The sequence below is a fragment of the Equus quagga genome, chromosome 12 (genome assembly GCF_021613505.1).
Source record: "Equus quagga isolate Etosha38 chromosome 12, UCLA_HA_Equagga_1.0, whole genome shotgun sequence".
In the NCBI taxonomy this organism is placed as follows: Eukaryota; Metazoa; Chordata; class Mammalia; order Perissodactyla; family Equidae; genus Equus; species Equus quagga.
Window position 1 is genome coordinate 85325256 of NC_060278.1, and position 18337 is coordinate 85343592.

At 59.5% G+C, this 18337-nt stretch overlaps 1 protein-coding gene across 3 annotated transcripts in view; it reads right to left on the reverse strand.

The window, feature by feature from the left end:
- Positions 1–18337, reverse strand: part of NOL4L (nucleolar protein 4 like) — a 90696-nt gene that overhangs the window by 19128 nt on the left and 53231 nt on the right. For all 3 annotated transcript variants that reach the window (XR_006891208.1, XM_046679668.1, XM_046679669.1), the window contains exon 5: positions 9572–9713. Coding sequence is in view for 2 of the 3 variants with exons in the window: in XM_046679668.1 (XP_046535624.1) it covers positions 9572–9713 (142 nt within the window). In the remaining variant the exon portion in view is untranslated. The remainder of the gene's footprint in view (positions 1–9571; positions 9714–18337) is intronic.

The window sequence follows — 18337 nt, forward strand, 5'->3', positions numbered from 1 at the left end:
TGCCCGTCTATTTAACGTGGGGCAATGTGCTGCTATTCAAATGGGGGAATTAGTGATGAATGGGGGAAATTGTTCCTCCCTCTGTCCCGTCTCCAGAAGGAGACAAAAACCCCTTTTACCTCAGCAAACAATGCCCTTATGTGGGCGCCAGTGCCCCACAGCCCGCACAAGCCCAGCTCTGTGAGAGCCGCCAATTGCCACACCGGGCTCTGGGGCCACAGCCAGTGACACCCTCTCCCAGTGGGCGACTCACGCCGGCTCCCAAGGTGGGAAGGTCCAGCGTCCCTAGGACCATGGGCCAGGCCTGTGGCCACGCCAGCTCAGCATACCCGGTGCAGGCTGCCTTCTGTGGCCAGAGGTGCGGTTGCTGGAGGCAGTGCCTCCCTCCTTCGTGGGCTTCTGTCACAGCGGCAGCCAGGCAGAGGAGAGGTGGAAGCATCAATAATTCACACACAAAAGAGATGAACCGGGGGAGGAGGAGGGGAGAGTGCTGGAGCCAGCAGCCCCACCATGGGCCGGAAAGTGTGGACACCAGGACGGGCCGCTGGATGTCTGAAGAGCCAGCCCCTTTCTCCTCCTCGGCCACTGCGGCTTTGGGCTGCTGCCTCGGGGCACTGACCATGCTCTGCATTTGGGGTGTGCCCCTCACGTGGGCTGCCCCTGCCTGCTTTGACAAAGGCCAGTGGCCTGGGCCGTGTTTATATGATGCATAGTTCCCAGGAGCACCAGGCTCCTGGCAGGCTACCCTGCTCTTCCTCCCGGAAGGAAGGAAGGGGGAGGGCTCCAGGGTCAAACGGGGGACACTGAGGAGCTGGGCAAGGCAGTACCACTGGGATCCCACCATCCTGGGTGATGGGGACACACTGGGAGCCTGCCCTGCCATCTGGCCTTCAGGCCCTGGCTGCCCGCCTAGCTGCCCCTCCTGAGCACCCCGCTCCAGCCCTGTGGTTCCACCCAGCAGCCTGGCCCGGGCCCTGCTTCCTATCAGGGCTCCACTCTTACCTCTAATGCCACCAGCCCAGGGACACGGGCACCTCTATCCCACAGCACCCGCCTTCCTGCCCGACCTTTGGTGACACATCCCTTAAGCAGGTGCCAGCAGAGTCTAGGGCCCTCAGAGTCTAGAGCAGCACGGTCCAATCGAAAGAGAATGTGAGCCACATCGGGAATTTTCAATTTTCTAGCAGCCACATATTTTAAAAAGTGAAAAGAAACAGGTGGGTTGAATTTTAATAATCTATTTTATTTAACCCAATATATCCAAAATATTACCATTTCAACAAGTAATCAATACTGTATTAAAACTGACATATTTTACATTCTTTTTTTATACTAAGTCCCTGAAACTCAGCGTGTGCTTTACATTCAGCACACCTCAATGTGCCTGAGTTCCTTCCAGCAGCTGTCTGTGGCTACCGTATTAGACAGCACAGACCTAGATTTTCATGAGTTTCCCCTAAAAGTGAAATCATTTCTCTCAGTGCAGGGACTCAGGGGTCCTGGGCCCTGGAGGGGTGTCCAAGACGAAGATGACAGTTCAGGTCTTGGGGCAGGTGGTCTGAGTTGGGTGCAGCACTGGCGGCAGGGCACTGGGGACCGGCGCCACCTTCGGTGGGGTGGACATCAAGTGTGTGTCAGGCACTGGGCACGCTCATCATGCCTGATTTGCACAACCACTGCCTCCAGCAGTCATCAGAGGAGAACCAGAGGCTCCCGGGGCCAGTCACTGGCTGACCCACGGCACGAGCGGCAGAGCCCACACGGGCCCCAGGGCTGCCTGACTCCCCAGAGCACCTGCCCCTGGTGCTCTTCTCTAGGCCTCAGTTTGTCCTTCTGTACTATGGGACAGCCTCCCACCCCTGCAACAGCCCCCCTTCCGGCAGCCCCTCCCCCAACACACACTGGCCAAACACGTCCAGGGGAAACCACTCCCAACAGGAGCCGCCAGAGTCTGTGTCCTCCCGGGCCTGACATTCTCCCCGGCCCCACCCTCCAGGCCAAGCAGCGAGAAGTCAAGGCTGATTCCATGTGCAAAAGCTCTAGCTGAGATGCCCACTGCACCGCCCCCCAAAACAAATCCTGTGTCCTAGAGCAAACAGAGCCACTTGAGGCGACTGTGTGTGCGCGAATGACTCACGGGACAGGGCCCGGGCCCCAGAGCCTGTGCAGGCCCTCCGCCAGCCCTCCCGGAAGCCGGTCTGGGTTCGGTGCATCCCAGTCCTTAGGTCAGAGCGATGACGCCAGCGTGGCCCCAGTCACTTCCTGGTTCCTAGGAAAGTCGCCCTTGGACAGGCTCGAGGTGGCAAAGCCTCTCCTGTACCCCTCCCTCCCAGGCCTCTTCTCCAGCACAGCAGAACCTGCCTCCACAGAGGGTCAATAGGAAGCCAGGTCTACACGTGTCCTGGGCTGAGGGTGGCTCTGACTTCCACGATGGCCCAGCAGGCCCAGGCTAATCTCCTAGGTATGTGTGGAGCCTGCCGCTCCCTTTCTCAGCAGGTGAGCCTCACCTCCTCAGGCCCCGGAGCTTGTCTTGCCCTAATGTCCTCACCAGGCGTCTGGGGCCTGTGGGTGCCTAAGACCCCAACAGCCTGTACAAGGCCAGGGCTGTGCCGGCCCAGCCTGCTCCTGGGATAAAGGGATCTCTCGGTGCTGTCTCCCAGCTTTTCTCACCCCTCGGAGGCCAGAGGCCGGGACAGCTCAGCATTGTCTGTGCCGCCTGCAGCCGAGCTGATGATGGACACTTTCCTGTGACCCGGGACTGCCAGGGTGGCCCACGGCCAATCCCTGGAAGGGCTTGGGCCCCCGTTCTCTGTTCCTGGGGGGAAGGGAGGGCAAGAGGCCATCCAGTGTGGATGTTTCGAGCCTTGAAAAGGAGCAAATACCTCTTGCTCTAGAAGGGGGTGGGGAGGAGGGGGTGACCTGTAGCCGGAGAATGAGGCCCAGAGGCAGTTTCTAGCCTCATCGGAGGTAAACAGGATAAGGGATGGACAGGGTGGGGATCAGCAGGTGTCGGGGAGAGAAGGCTCAGTTCAAAGGCCCACTGCAGGAAAAGTCCCTCAGAAGCCATCCCAGGGAGGGCACGGAGAAGGGGCCACAATCCTCCTCCCATGTGACAGTGACCAGGGCAGATGTCCAACCACAAGTGTCACATCCATGAGGGGTTGGCTGCAGCAGGCCGTGGAGCTGCCTACCAGGGGTGGGCCCGTGGGAAGGTGGGCAGCATGCGCAGAGAACACCAGAAGTGGCCACGGCTCAGGGGTAATTCAGGTGACCGTTTCTGAGCCCATGCAGCCTGGCCCCAACTCCCACTCGCCCCTCCCCACTAGCAGTAAGGCCTCCTGCCCATTTCCTTGCAGAACAACTTCTCCCCCTGGCCGGGGACGCCCTGTGGCACCCTCGGGGCCCAGCACAGTGGCTGGCACACAGCAAGTAAGCTGCCGCCCAGGTGCCTTCTCCTTGGACAGCGGAACCAACTCGCAGCTGCCCACTCAGCTGCCCACCAGTGTGGGAGCCTGGGACAGGTCTGGAGTTTGCCAGACCAAGGAGCAGGATCTTCGGAGACTCAGGGTCCCTTGACAGGACCTGGCACGTGCAGGTGGGGAGTGGGACAGGAACCCAGGAGATGCCAGGACCAGCTGTGAGCACCTGGGCCCTCACAGCCCAGCTCCCTTTCCAAAGAAGCAAGACTTTGGTGGCTGAGAGCAGGGGCAAGGGGTGCTGGTATGATGTTGTAAAGAAAGCTGCGGTCAAAACCCCACAGGGCTCAGTGGGCAGAGGGGACCAAGAGAGATCTGAATGGATGAAGAGACAGGGCCGGACCCAGTAGGTCTAGTGAAGGGTCCAGAGAATGTGGGAGAGGTGAGGAGGAAGTCTTTCAAGGGAGGCCCCTGACACACTTACAGTCCCGCAGTCTGGTTATGCCAGGTGGCCACAGACCCCAGCCTCCAGACCTCCAGCACAGCCTCCTGCACCAGCCTGGCCCCCTAAGAGGAAGCGATCCCGTAACACCATTCACCGAGCCTTCCCTGCCCGAGGCGTGTGCCGAGCCCTGTCCACGCGTCATCCCATCCTCCACAGCTCGGTAGGGTGGGTGCCGCATTATCGCCCCACTGTCCAGTGAGGGGAGGTGATCTGCTCCGGGCCGCACGGTGAGGAGGGAGTGGAGGCAGTATCTGAGCCTGGGTCGGGTAGCAGGGCTGGGGCCTGCACATTTCCCCTGCAGACCCACCCTGCAGAGAGCAGGGGACAGCACACAGGGGATAGGCCTGGGTGGGTGAGGGAAAGAGAGGCAGCACCATTGTAAATATTGAGCCCTGGCAAGCAAGTCACACACCTGCTCCCAGGTGACCGCCCTACACCCAGTTTGCATTTCTGCATAGTGCAGGGCCCCACCCGAGGGCAACACAAGCCAGAAGGCAGGAAGCCTTGGTCATCTCACAAAGAGCTCCCGAACACACACCAGGGTTTAATGGTCACAGTCACCCAGGCCATGCTACAGGCAGAAGCTGGGAATCAGAGAGTGAACCACTCGTTTAAGACCGCACGGCAGGGACAGGGCAGGCCAGGGCCGCTCAGGAGATCCACAGCAGAGTGACAGGGCCTGCCTGCAGGGAGCCACGTCCAGTGGAGACCCCAGGCCCACAGAGGCGGCCCCACCTCTCTCCATCCTCCTGGAACGCTTGCATGCCAGACTGTCGTAGGGCGGCCTGGTGGTAGCCTCCCTGCCCCATCTCTCCTGGTTGGAGCTTGGGGTCATAGGGAGCTTCTGGAGACATGCAACCCAGGAAACCCCCAGCCCTGTCATTTGGCATCTCCCTCCCTTCCCAGCCTCCTCCTGACACACTGCCTGAGCTCCCCAGGCCACTCTACCTAACTTCAACCCCACTCCAAACATAGCCTCTCCAAGAGGCTTTCGCTGGTCCCCGTCTCCACCACTGGTAACTCAACAGCCATTTGTGGAGCCACTGCTCCATGGTAGGGGCTGGAGATAAAGCCCAGAAGAGAACACTCAGGCCTGGGCAGGGGTTGGCCCTCAGGATGCTCCCTGTGGTACTGTCTGTAGTAACAAGAGAGGGGGACTTGAATGTCCTTCCCCAGGAATGGCCCAAATGTTGGCTCTGGAGTCAGACAGACCCTCATGGTCGCTTGTGGTCTGGGCAAGTTACTTCCGCCTCTGCAGGAAAGGCACAGTCATAGCTCTGAGCTCACAGGGTGGGAGTCACCCTGTCACCAGCTCAGGGTTGAGCACAGAGCAGGCTCAGGAATGCGGCCTCCAGTTATTGGGATGACTGGACAACCTTTAAAGATGCCACATCATTGATGGGGGAGAGGTAAATGACACTATGTGGGAAAAACAGTAGCTGCAACACTACACTGTCCACCCCCTTTTTTTCTTTAAGAAAATGAGACTGATGATATGCACATTAAAGACTGAGAAGAATATGCCCCAAACATTGGTATTATTGATTTTCATTTTTTTTGCCCCTCTGTTTTTTCTAAATTTTCTACAATGACTGTAATACTTGTGAAATAAGGCGGAAAATAAGATCCACTTCTACGAAGACACACTGCCTGCCCTCAGAAAGCTCGCACCTGTCTCTCAGACTACAGGTCCCCCAAAGCAGGGCCGGGCTCATCATCCACGCACGCAAGTGACGGCGGCTAAGCATTTGCACGACAAAACTGAGGACAAGCCTGAAAGAAGCCAAGCCTTAAGCCAGGACCCTCAACACCTTTGTCCGGCCTCGTGACATAGCGATGGGCACTGGAGAGGCAGCTCCAGACCTTATGGTCTGCGGGCAGGAAGTGCTGACACCATGTCCCTGGAGGGAGGGAACTCTGAGGTCCAGGGGTCTCACAGGCCCAAGGTTGGAGGAGCCATCTCTCAGAGGCACAAGCAAGAGGCCCTGAGATGCCCCAGGACGCCACACAGCTCCTGCCCAGAAACCCCCAAGGACCCTGCAGGAAGACGGAAGCAGGACCCTGGGCTCTCCCCTGATGCTGGTTTCCTGTCTACCCAGGAGGTGAGTAATGTCCGCTCCCCACCCCCATGCATCCCTTCTGAAGCCAGGCCTCACATTTTCCGCTCAGGAAGGGGCAGAGCAAGAGGCCTGGGGAAGCACATCAAGGGGAAATGAAAGGAGGGGCCCTCGCCTGGCCCCGCCTGCCGTGGTTGGGACCCCGAGAAGCCAATGCTGTGAGTGTGCAGGGAGAACCTCCTCTGGTTCCCAGGCTCCCCCACCATCTTCTGGGGACCCTCACACATGGCCTCGACGCCTGCCAAAGAGGAAAGGGGAGGGGAGCAGCCTCCGCACCCCCTCCTGACTCTGGCCAGATCCTTGGAATTCTCTCCCTGATGCAGTTTCCTCCCATGGGATGGGACCTGAGCGATGCGCCCCAGGTGAAGGAGCACTGGGTGAGCAGTGCTCCCCGGCCAAGCACCCACTGCTGTGATGTCAGGGAGCCGGGAACAGGACCCGTAAAAGAGATCTGTGAAGTGAGGTCCCGCAGGCTGTGCATGGAGGGCTTGGGGACAAGCGCACCACATTATTTCAGAGCAAGCACACTCCCACTCCTGGTAAACCTCAGAGACAAGCTCCCGGGAGTGAGAGCTGGCCTGCGGAAAATTCATTCCTGGTCTCAGCCGTCGGACCTGCCCTGCTAAGGCCCAGCCTTCATCTGCCTCTGTTAAAACTTGAAAAAGGAGGAAGAGGAAGAGGAGGGTCCCAAAGCATCCACCAACATGTGTGAATCTGTCCAAACTGCTTGGCTTCTTGAAATGCTTCTGGACTGCATCCCTGGCCAGCAGGGTGGGATGCTTCCCAGCACAGCCTTGGGAGTCCCCACACTTTCTGGCTAAGGGAAAAGATTCAGGTGCCGAGACTGGGGGGTGTCCTCAGGAACAAAGAACCCAACTTGTCCCCAGCAAGGGGTGGGCCTACATCCCCTCCAGATGGTGTGCTCGGGGTAGGTCTCAATAAACATTTGTTCCTTTATTCATTCAGGTGACAAATATTCAGCAGGCCCCTGTAACATGTCAGGCATGCAGCCAGAGTCACTGGGGACAGAGCAGAGAGCAAGATGGACATGGTCCTCATCTCACAGAGCTCACAGTGGGGGCCTCAGACATCATCTTTCCAACTTGCCACTTCCACGGAGGACTGAGGGCCAGAGACGGCACACCAAGCCACCTTGGGGGTTGGTGGGGTTGGGGAAGCTTCTGGATGAAAGCACATGTGCAGGGAGTGGAGACCATGGAGGGCTATGGCTGGGTGCAGAGTGCAGGGTCAAACAGAGCCCCTGCTTGGCCTGTCCCCACCCAGTCCTTCATTAACAACAGGGGACACGAGAAACCCCTGAAACCACTGATGGTTTCTCACTGACTCACTGATGGGAGCAGGTTCTCAGCTCGTGTCTGCACTGGAAGCACCTCCAGAGAGGGGAGCATGCCATGGTGGGGGCTGGAGGGCTGGATGGGGACTCCAATTCCCCTTGGGGACCCAGTGCTTGGGATAGACATGGTGGTCACCAACAGATCTAGGACCAGAAGGGGCAGCAGAGACCAGGCCAGCCAATCTCTCAAGGCCTGCGACCCCCTGCACTGGGTCTAGGTCAGCCTCTGGCCAGCACATCAGCCCACAGCCTCCAGACACAGTCTCTGATTAAATAATTAAATTGATGGTATCATGGTCGACACCATCCTCCCTGTCTCCAGCTCTGGCTGCCCGCCCTGATAAACACCCCTGTCCTGTCAGCAGGCCAGCCTGCCTCAGCCCCAGCACCCATGGCCAGGAGGGACCTGGGTGGGGGATATGCATGATGACACCCAGGTCGGCTACCTCACTGGGCTCCTGTGGGTCCAGCTGCAGGACATGCTGACCCCACCAGCCTCACTGCTTCTCTCAGCTTCATCTTCATGATCAGCCAACCTCCAGGTGACAGGGCAACTGATACTGAGGAAGCCCCACGACCCCCACGGAAACACTCCCTTCTGCTCCCTGACCCTGGAGGCCCCCCAAATCACCAAATCTCCCTGGGAAGTGTCTTAGACAGAGATCAGACTCCCAAAGGGTGGCTGTGAGCAACAATAACACAAGACTTTTTCAAGAATGAGTTGGGGGAATATGGCCCCCATCCAATCCTACTAATAAGGCTTTAAAAGAAAAATGTTCTGAATCCTTCCTGGGAAGGTATAACCTAGGGTCCTTGGCTGAGCTTTGCTGGCATGGCCCTTGGTGTGGCCTTGGGTGTGGCCCTCCCCTGGCTCAGATGAGGCGGGAGGTCAGCTGCCGGGCACGTCCCAACCCCAGGGCCCCCAGCAGCATGTGGCTGCCCCCCCCGGGTCCCCATCCCGTGGGAGCGCTGGAAGCCAGTATGCTCTGGGAGGCTCGCAGCACGAGGGGGTCTTGCTGACCTCACGAGGCATCAGACACAAAAGCCTTTTCTTTCCCAGCAGCCTCGCACCCCACTCCTCACAGAACCACCCCCTGGACTCCCCAGCCCCTGGGCCCAGCCACCCCAGCTGCCTCCAGGTTGCGTCTCCTCCCAGACAAAGCCGGCCTCAGCCCGCAAGAGCAGTCGGGAGGCAGGCGCCCGACTTCTGCCATGGAGACGAACTTTGACCCAAACTGTGAGGCTCCTACCCCTTATTTACTCTTTAAGGCTAACCCGTTTCACAGAGTTAACATTACACCCCCTTTTAACCCTGCACCTCCCTCCAGCATTCCAGGCCCCGACCTTCGACCCCTCCTAATTGCCAGCTCTACACCCCAGTTCTCTGAGGCCCGGCTCCGGCTCATCCCCCACACCCGATCACCTTCTCCCGGGAAATCAGGCCCAGCCAGGGACGCTCTGACCACAGGTACCACCCCTGGCCCAGAACTGCATCTGACTGAGGCAGTGCTGGAGCCCCAGAGCCCAGCCCCCCGGGGAAGCTCCATGCAAGAGCTCTGGAGTGGACGTCTGGGATCTGACCTCTGACCCCAACTCTCCCACCCCAAGAAGGAAGCCTCTGTTTCAAGGGAGGTTGGAGGAGAATGCCTGGCAGGCCCTGGAGGACGGTGGGGCCGGGCCTACAGACCAGTCTGGACAGCTCCTCCGCCGAACCACGGCTCATCCTGAGGGGCCGGGGGCACACACGTGGACAAGTGCACCACCTGCTCACTCACAGGTGAGGGACCCTGTCCTACAGCCTCAAGTCCACGCCGCAGAAGCCCAGCTCCTGTTTTCATCACTGGGGAGCTCGATTGTTCCGGGTCAGGCACACTGTTAACCTTCCCGGACCTGAATCGTGACCGCATGGAAATCCATATCCCGCCAGCCCCTGAGCATCAGTGCAAACAAACAAGCATGGCCCGCCAGGCCACCAGTCACCACACCCCCCCGCCCCAAGAGCTCTGTCCAGGCACCTCTAGGGGAACGACCTGCTCTCTGTGGAACCAGGGGCCGGGGCCCTGGGGCCCACAGAGATGCTGAGAACGCCACCCCTAGAGGCCCCACCATCCCAGATTCCTAGGCACGGGCAGGTGGGCAGGTGCAGCCCCTCCCCCACCGGCCCCCAAGGGACACTCACCGTCCTCTTGGCTGTGGAGGTTCTGCGGGCTCCGCATCCTCTCGTCCTGACTGGGACTCAGGCTGGAGGCCAGGTGTGGGTCAGCTGACATCCATGTGGAGTCGTTCATATCAAAATCTTCACTGCTCACAGAAGTTTCATCCTGATCAGGGACAAAGAAGGTAGGTGTTCAACAGTGACAGGCTCTCCACAGCCCCGAGGCCACATTTTGGGTGAACTCCAGGGCCCATGGCATTTGGAAGTGCCCCAAAGGCCACAGGGAGACCCCAAACCTTGCAGTGGGGGCTGGCTGGCTCCCCCTGCCCCCCGTGGCAGTGGCTCAGGCTCTGGTTCCTGTCGGAAGCCAGGGCTGAGGGCCGGCACTGTCTGTAATTGAAGACAATTATGAGGTCTTGCATCCTGTAGGGGCGGATGGCAGGGCCCGGCTCTTACCCTTGTGAGCCAAGGTTGAAACAAGCCCTGTAAACAAGGGCCACCGCTCCCTGCTCCCTGCCCACAGCCCTGGAAGAGGGCTCACTCCACACAGGGCCAGGCGGCCAGAAGTGGGTAGCAGGACATGCTGGGCACCACCGCTGCCAAGGCGATCGCCCCCACCAGGGCTGCTTCCCTGACTCCCGTGGAGCATGCATGGAATTCCTTTCTCCCACTCCCCCAGCCCAGAGGACATTTCTGTCTTCCTCCTTCCGAACCTTTGCTGTGCTTCAAAGATATGCTCTTGGGTAGCTTCCAGCACTGAAAAGGCCAGCCCCAGAAGTGCAGAGAAGGAAGGGGGTGGGGCAGGCGAGGGTTAGGATCAGACCGCAAAGGGGGTTCGGCTCAAGGGCCTGGGGGGCCGCCAGGGCCTTCCAAACAGCCGGAGGGCCTGCTGGGGAGGACCACGCCTGCCTCGCCTCCCTCGCTGGCTTCAGTGAGCCCTTGGCCAGTCATCCGGGAACCCCCGGGGCGGGGCCCCTTCACTCCAGCCCTCCAGTGGCAAAGGACCCCACCTCCTTCTGGCCCAGCCTCTTTCAGGAGCAGCAGCAACTGTGTTTGGGAGCTGGCTGTAAAACGCCAAGAAAGATGACCCAGCAGCTCCCACACCCCGGTGCTCCTGCCTTGCCCCCTCCCCTCTCCCCTCCGACAAGATACAATGGCCTCTGTGGGCCCCCAGTGAGGACCTCTGGCAGAGTGCACCCCCCCCAAATCCTCCCTCCAGGGCCCCTCACAGAGGTCTCTTTTATAGTGAGCAAACACACTTTGGTTTGAACTTTCTTGGGCTGCTGTCCCTGAGGCAGACACATCTGCTCTCCAAGTGCTAGGGAGCCAGCCCGGATTACCCTCCACTCCCTCCCCCACCGCGCCCGGCTGGCAGGGAGTTTCCTGGAATTTACAGCTTCTGTACAGCACGAGTGTGTACCCTCTGCAGCTGAACCCAGAGGACGCGAGCTGGGCCAGGACGCAGGCTCTGCCCAGCCCAGGGGTCCCCACGCGCCACACCCAGAGCCTTGTGTGCTCCGGGGACAGAGACCATGTGTCCTCTTGTGCCCTCTCCCCCCACCCCACACACACACACGTGCACTCACTCTGCCTCCCTCCCGTGGGCCGCCCGGCTCCTTACACACAAGCACATCCACCCACAGTCTTCTTTGGGTGGAAGTGTGCTCACATGCATTCACTCAGGCTGTTTTCTCACGCCCAGAGGGACACAAACGTGTCCAAAAGGTTCTCTCTGCACAAAGGGACAACTAAACTCTCCCCTGCACTAACAGGACAGAACCCGAGAGCGGGGAGAAGGACTCTCAGAGGTGTAGAGCCCACCCAGGCTCTGGGGGCCAGGACGCGGGCCTCCTCACTGAGGCCCAGGGTACAACCGCAGCTATGGCTGAGGCAGGAAGGCCCTCTCCTGGCTCGTGGGTATTGCTAAAACACTCAGTTCAAAAGCCTGAGTATTCTAACAACGTCCGGAAGCACCGCCTATTCAAAACGCTCCATCCATTCATTCAACAAGCATTCACTCAACACCTGCGAGGAGGCAAGCGCAGCTCTAGGTGCTGGGAAATTCAGCTGAGGACAAGACAAAGCCCTGGCCTTCCTGGGGCTCACTGTCCAGTGGGGAGATGGACAATCAGCAGAAAAACATGTAACAGCAGCAGTGATGAGGGCTACGAAGCAGAACAAGGCAGAGTAAGAGAGAGGGACCTGCAGGGCTGTGTTGGCCAGGGGGCCAAGAAGGGCCTCACCGTTAGGGAGCACCCGAGCAGAGGCTGCAGGACATGTGGGGGTCTATGAAGGGAGAGTTCGGGCACCAGGACTTGCTGGTGGGTGTGAGGAGTTGCCAGGAGGCTGCTGTGGCCAGGCGTGCGTGAGCTGGGGGCAGTGAAGCCACATGGGAATGTCTCCTTCCAAGGCGCACGTAAACCCGGGGCAGGGCTGCCTCAGGTCTGTGGAGGGTCCACTGAATGCACAGTTCTCACTGAGGAGCCTCTGGCTGCATCACTGAGGGCTCCCACACTCCAGCCTCACTCGGCCAAGTTTAAAACAGTAATGACAGAAGCCAAAGGTTATCAAGCACCAAGAGCTCCCGTGAGATCATCCCATTCCACCGCCACCACAGGTACAGCTATCAGCCCTATTCTACAGATAAGGAAACTGAGGCTCCAAGGGCTTAGGCATTTGCCCAAGGTCATGAGCTAACAGGTGGCAGAACCAGATGTGTGTGATCCTGAGGCCCAGACACACCCTGCTGGGTCCCTCCTCCACGCCTCTGCTGGCACTGTCCCTCTCACCTGGCATGCCCACTCTACGGGGCGCTCCACGACCCGGATCCCAAACGTACACGCTCCCTTCTCCATCAGCTCCAGCTCAGGCTCCGTCCTTCCTCGCACACCATCTCTCTGCCCGGACCATCGGACCGGCAGGCAGCCAGCCACAGACCCCTCAGCTGTAGCATGTCAACACACTGTGGATCTCTGCCCTGTCTTTCCCCAGAAAACCTTAAGTCCTCCCAAGAGTGGGGACCAGGCTGTATGTTCTCTGGACCCCCCACAAGGCCAGCGAGACTCGTTGAATTGGCTGAGTTGCCTGGCATGATACTGGTGTTTAATGAGGATGTGGCATTAGCTTGACAATTAAGGACTTGGTCCCATGGCACATGGTTCTTGAACGGAGACCATATGAAACCCGGACCCTGGCTGGCAGGCTGGCAGCAATGTGTGGCCTTGCAGCCTCCCTCCTGCAGCTGCCAGCCACCCCATGTAGCGCCGAGGGTTTCTCTGCCTCAGATCACTTAACTGTCCACCAAAATGACCCCCTTCTACCCCTCCCTGCCCTAACAGGTCCAGCTGGGAAGAGGTGGGCCAAATTTTACTTTGAATCGCAATCAGCGGCTAGAAAAGCATCCAGTGCCCACACACAAGCGGCTTTGGGGCAAGAGTTCTATGAGATTTCCTCCCAACAGCTCCATAAAAAAAGCAGGCACCCCTGTCAGGCCTAGCTCCAGATCTGGCACCTGCCCCTCGGAGACCTGCCCCAGCTGCCCAAGGGCACCACAGCTGGGATCGGAACCCAGGCGGTCTGTGCCCAGAGCCCACATCACAGTGCCACCACCCCAAGGCGCCGCCTCACCACACTTCCTCCCTTCAATCGAAAGAACCAGATTCCTTAACGACAAAGCATCTCAAGAGGGGGCTGAAAGAGAACTCACGGGAGACGAAGCTATATTTACACACACACCCCCACACACGCCCGCTCACTCTCTTCAATGAGTCGACGCGTGCGTTTATTGGGCATCTACTATGTGCTGGCGACACAGATGACTAGGGAAGGGTTCCCTTCCTCCAAGACCTCGTTATCCTATGGAAGGAGACCAGCTAAAAAAGCTGACCCGCATCTAAGTGCTGAGAGAGAAGGGGGTGGTGGAACCCCGTCCCTGGTTATCTACTGACGAGATGGAAGGGTTCTGCCACGTGAATCCCCGCTTCGTGGTCAGTGGTTCTAAGATTTTGATACTACTGCTACAGCAACTTTTTTAAAGTGGGAAATCAAGTCTATTAAACCTAACAAAAAAAAAAAGAGAGAAAACACTGAGTAAGTTCCGATCAAATTCACACAGACAGCTTCCACCCCTCACTTTCACGGCTGACCTGGGAGAGGCTTCCCAAGACCCCTTTGCACCCCACCTGCCAGAGGAGAGCCCCCAGCTCAGAGGGCCGACTGTAACTGCACCCAGCCACAGCGAGCCTGGGCTCCAGGAGCCGGCTAATTAACCAGGCAATTAGCAGCACACACAGTTCAGAGCTCATCAACCACAGTGCAGAGGGGGAAACACATGCAAGTCCAGAGGGACCTGCAAGAGGCGGCCAGGGCAGGTTGGCGGTGGCAGGGCCTCAGGCCTGTGCCTGGACCTAGGGTGCTCCCCGTGCTCACCCAGAGGTCACAAGTCGGGCACTTCTTGCTTTTGCCTTCTGGAATCTCAAGGGAATTTGGTCTACTAATTTCTCTCTCTCTGTAAACAAACTTCAATGAAATTTTCATTAGAGAATAAAAGAGCGTGCAATCCATTACTTCTGGGGCCCCCTCCCCCTCCAACTCCACGTGACCGGCCAGCCAGCTGCCCCTGGCTCCTCTTACCTCTGCCCTTGGATACCCTGAAGCCTGCAGCCTTGCCCACCTGTCGATAAAGTCCACCATTTATTCGGTACCAAAGGGCCTGAGCCATTGTGGGTCACAGGGTGAGAGGGCCAAGTGCCCTTCTGAAAAGGGACCTCAAGAGTTTGGGGGGAGGTCAGGCAGGCAGCACCCAGCCAGCCCCTGGGACACACCCCAATCTGGGAGCCCTGACTCTGGGCAGAAGGAGAAGAGCCGACCAGACCCTCCCTGCTCTTATCTGCAGTCCAAAATTCATGGGCAGGTTCAGTTTCTCTCCACCCAGGTTCTGAGGCCCTTCCTCCTCTGCAGGCAAGCTAGCACCAACCACTGCCCAGCCCAGGAGGAGGAGAAAATGGGAGAGCGGAGGGGAAATGGTGGAAGCGCGGTATCCATGGCGTGCAACTACGGCAGGTGCTATCAGTAACCTGATTATTTTACAACTGGGGTCAATTTCTCCAGGAACTGGGTTCCTGGTGCCTCTGAAGTTGAGCCATTTGCATCCTCCGGGACAGGGATCCTGGGGTGTGCCTCACACAACATTTTCCAGGCCTTTCCTCAGAGCTGTAACTCTATCTCTACCCCTTGCTTTGAGAAAGAAAAGGAGGAGGATTTGCTGAGAATTTAGTGCACTTGTAAGCCCTAAGCCCTGACCAGGAGCCTTGGGTGTGTGTTTCCGAGGACGGGGAGGGGCCAGGGATGTGCGGGGTGTGTTTCTGGGCCAGGCAGGAAAACAGATCCCTCTCTGTCCAGCCCCGGGTCTGTCTGCTGAGAGGCTGAAGCTCCTGCTAGAAAGACCACCAGGCTAGGGCAGTTGCCCCAGCGCCAGCTCTACCCCAAGGAGGCGGGCACCAAGAGGGAGACAGAGAGCGCCTCCTTCTGGAATACCTGCAGGCCCCTGCCAGGCCCTGGAAATTCTTCAGTGCGAGGCAATTCCTCCCCTTGTCTCCATGTCAGCGAGCATTACACACACAGCCTTCTGAGCATGCCAAGAAGGTAGTGAACCGCATTTGACCCCAACTTAACCACTTCAGTTCATCAGATGGCTTATTAATAGAAGAGGAACCCCCCCCCCCCCGGATATACAGCAGCAAGGGTTCAAATCCCCGGTGTGAAGGGACTGCACAAATGAAGTCTTAGGGTGTCTGAGCCACAGCTCCCGAGAGCTGCATGGTCCCAAGGCTGCCACTTCATGCTCCACCCCAAGACCACCTGGCCACCAGGGGAGGAGGCCAGCCTCCTGGGGACACTCCCTCCACGGTTCCACTCCTTCCTGCTAACATACCTCCTCTGCTTACTAGTCACACAAGCACAAGCTTTTCTGGGAAATGTGAAGTAGAGAGGACAGTGACATAGCCAATCACCTACCATACTGTAGGTATTCTCTCTCTCTCTCTCACACACACACACAACACACACGCACAGACACACACAGGGGCTGTCAGACACACAGGCACATAAACATGGGGATGCTCTGTCGTCCCTGCTGTCATGGATGCCTGCATGCTGGGAGTGAGCATTATCAGTACCTTCCTACTAGTGTATCGAGTGTAAAAACGGGCTTTTGTTCCCTAAGCAAAGGCAAACTGGCTGTTTTCCCAGCACTCCTGACCACGAGGGCCTCACGGATACCCCAGCTAGGCCCTGCCATTAACAGGGGTCTCTTTAAAAGGGAGGCTGGAGAGATGAGCTTCTGCAGACAGGCTTCTTCCAGCTAAAAGGACGGCTGGGGAGGAACCACGCTAAACCGATGCCCTGCAGGAGTTTCCTTCCAAGAAAAAGACCCAGACAAGACAAAAAAGTTCTTGAGCAACTCAGGGCAGTCCAGCGCCACGCGGCCCTAGGGTGGCTGGGGCCAAATAAGTTCCCCAAATCAGCCGTCCTAGCTGGGAGGAGGGCCCTGGGGTGCTCTGCTCCCGGTGTCCCACAGGAAGGTGCTGAATGGGGTTGTGTCACCAGCCCTGGTGCAGCGGGTATGGGAGGAGGTGCTGTCTTACAACCCTCCCCATAAAACTAGCCCAGCTGGAACCCGGATTAGACAGGGACTTGATAGTATTCAAGGACACATTTAGGCCCTAATGGTTTTCCAATGAAGGGGTAATTTACTACCTGGGGGCTGAACTACCACCGGGGCCTAGGCCATAAATGGGTCTTTCCTCCCAGACCAGAGGCAGGGGACAAGGCCATGCCGTTGGTCCCATCACACACATGGCTCTCCCCAGAGGAGCTGTGAGAGCCCCAGCACCCCTCCTCACTCCCCACCTGGTAGGCCAGGGGCCCGGCTGGGGCTTCCAGCTGATTCTGGGATAAGTACGGCTTTATCTCAAGGGAGAATCTATTTCAAGCCACAATCCTTCTCAGAAAGAGGAGGAAATCACAGAGTCCAAACACCATTTCAGGTGAAATCAGGAGGTTATTAATCTCCCCTCAGAGCAGACAGAAAGAAAAATCAATGTTTTGGGGGGGGGGGGAAGGTTCCATTTGAATTAATGGGTTTGTGGCTTCTCCATTGATCTGCGCCTCTTCACACTTTCTTTCTGTGCTTTTGTGCTCTTGGGGAGGAGGGAGGGAGAAGGGAATGGGGAGGAGGAGGTGGGCCTCCCTATAAGGAAAAGGACGGTCTAACCTTAACCTTTCTCCAGGAATAATGCTAATTAGCGAGGCTTAATGAGAACCTCCCCCAGGAAGCGCGGCCCGGTAGGGGCGACCGGACTCGGGCAAACGCAGCTCCAGGTGGGAGGAAGCAGGGGGGTCCCTTCTGAGCCCGAGCGGCTGGAATAAAACTGCGCAGCGTACTCCCCCGCCCCGCCCCCGACAAAGTGTCCGGCCCTGGAAGACCCAGTGGAGAGCGGCGGCGTAAATCCAACTTAACCAGAGCGCGCGCCCTCACTCTGGAGAGCCGCCCCCGCCCCCTGTGCCCTCTTCACTAAGGAATGCCCCTTCGCCACGGGCCGCCGACGGCCCCGGCTTCTGCTCGCACGATCCACCTGAGAGGGGCACCCGGTGCGCTCGGAGGAGGGACAGGGGCCTGCCGAAGTGGGCTCAACTCTGCAAACCTCGTCTCAACTCCCCGCGCCGAGGCAGGCAGCCCCTCCCTGCCACTCAACGCTTCCCGTCCTCACATCCCCAAACACAGTCCACTTCCCTTCTCTCGGCGGCCGCCGTGGCGGCAACCCGAGACCGGCCCCCGCCCCGCCGCCCGCGAACGCCTTCCTCCCCGGGACGCGGTGCCGAGCCCGCTGCAAACCGTGTGGCCGCCGCACAATACCGCGGCGCGGCGCACACAATCACCGCCCCCCAGGACCGGCGGCGCGCACGGCCCGGGAGTGGGGTGCGCCCGGCGGCCCCCTACACTCCGGGCCAGGCACACCTCTCGGGCACCCCGCGGCCCCCAGAGTGCAGCCTTCACTGCCCACCCCCCTCCGTCACACTCACCCACCCCCCGCGCCAGCCCACTCCGCCCAGGGCGCAGCCGCTTCCCCGCGCCCCCCTCCTCAGCCCCGGCGCAGGAAGCTCCCCCGCGTTCCCCTCTCCGGAACCCCCCTAGCCCCCCACCCCCCCCTAACCGCAGCTCAACGGCCGGCGGCAGGGGCAGGAGGAGGGGGGCGGCGGCCGGGGGCCCGGAAACGGCCCGATCGCGGGGATCCGGGCCGGACTCCGTACCTGGGCGGGAGACGAGGCGGAGACGGCGGTCGGGCTCCGCGAGTGAGCAGGGCGGGCGGCGGTGACAGCCCCACAGCTCCAGCTGCTGCTGCTGCTGCTGCCGCCGCGGCCGCCCGGGGAGAGGGGCTGGCACCGCCGCGGCGCGTCACGGCCCGGCCCGGGGGCGGGGGTGGTCAGGGGGAGGGCCCAGGCGAGCGGCGGCGGCAGCGGCGGCGGCGCCGCGGCCCGGAGGGAGGAAGAGGGAGGGGGGCACCGGGCACGGGGAGGCGGGGGAGGGGGGCGGGACCGGGCACGGGGCGGGGGCCGGGGGGAGGGGAGCTCAGGGAGGGTGCACGCTGGGGGAGTAGGAGGAGCAGCAGGAGAAGGAGGTGGAGGGGCGGGTGAGAGGGAGGAGTGGGCACGGGGGGAGGGGGAGAGAGGAAAAGGAGGCACCCAGAGAGAGGAGAAAGGAGGGAGAGGCGGGGGGGGGGGGGGGGGGGG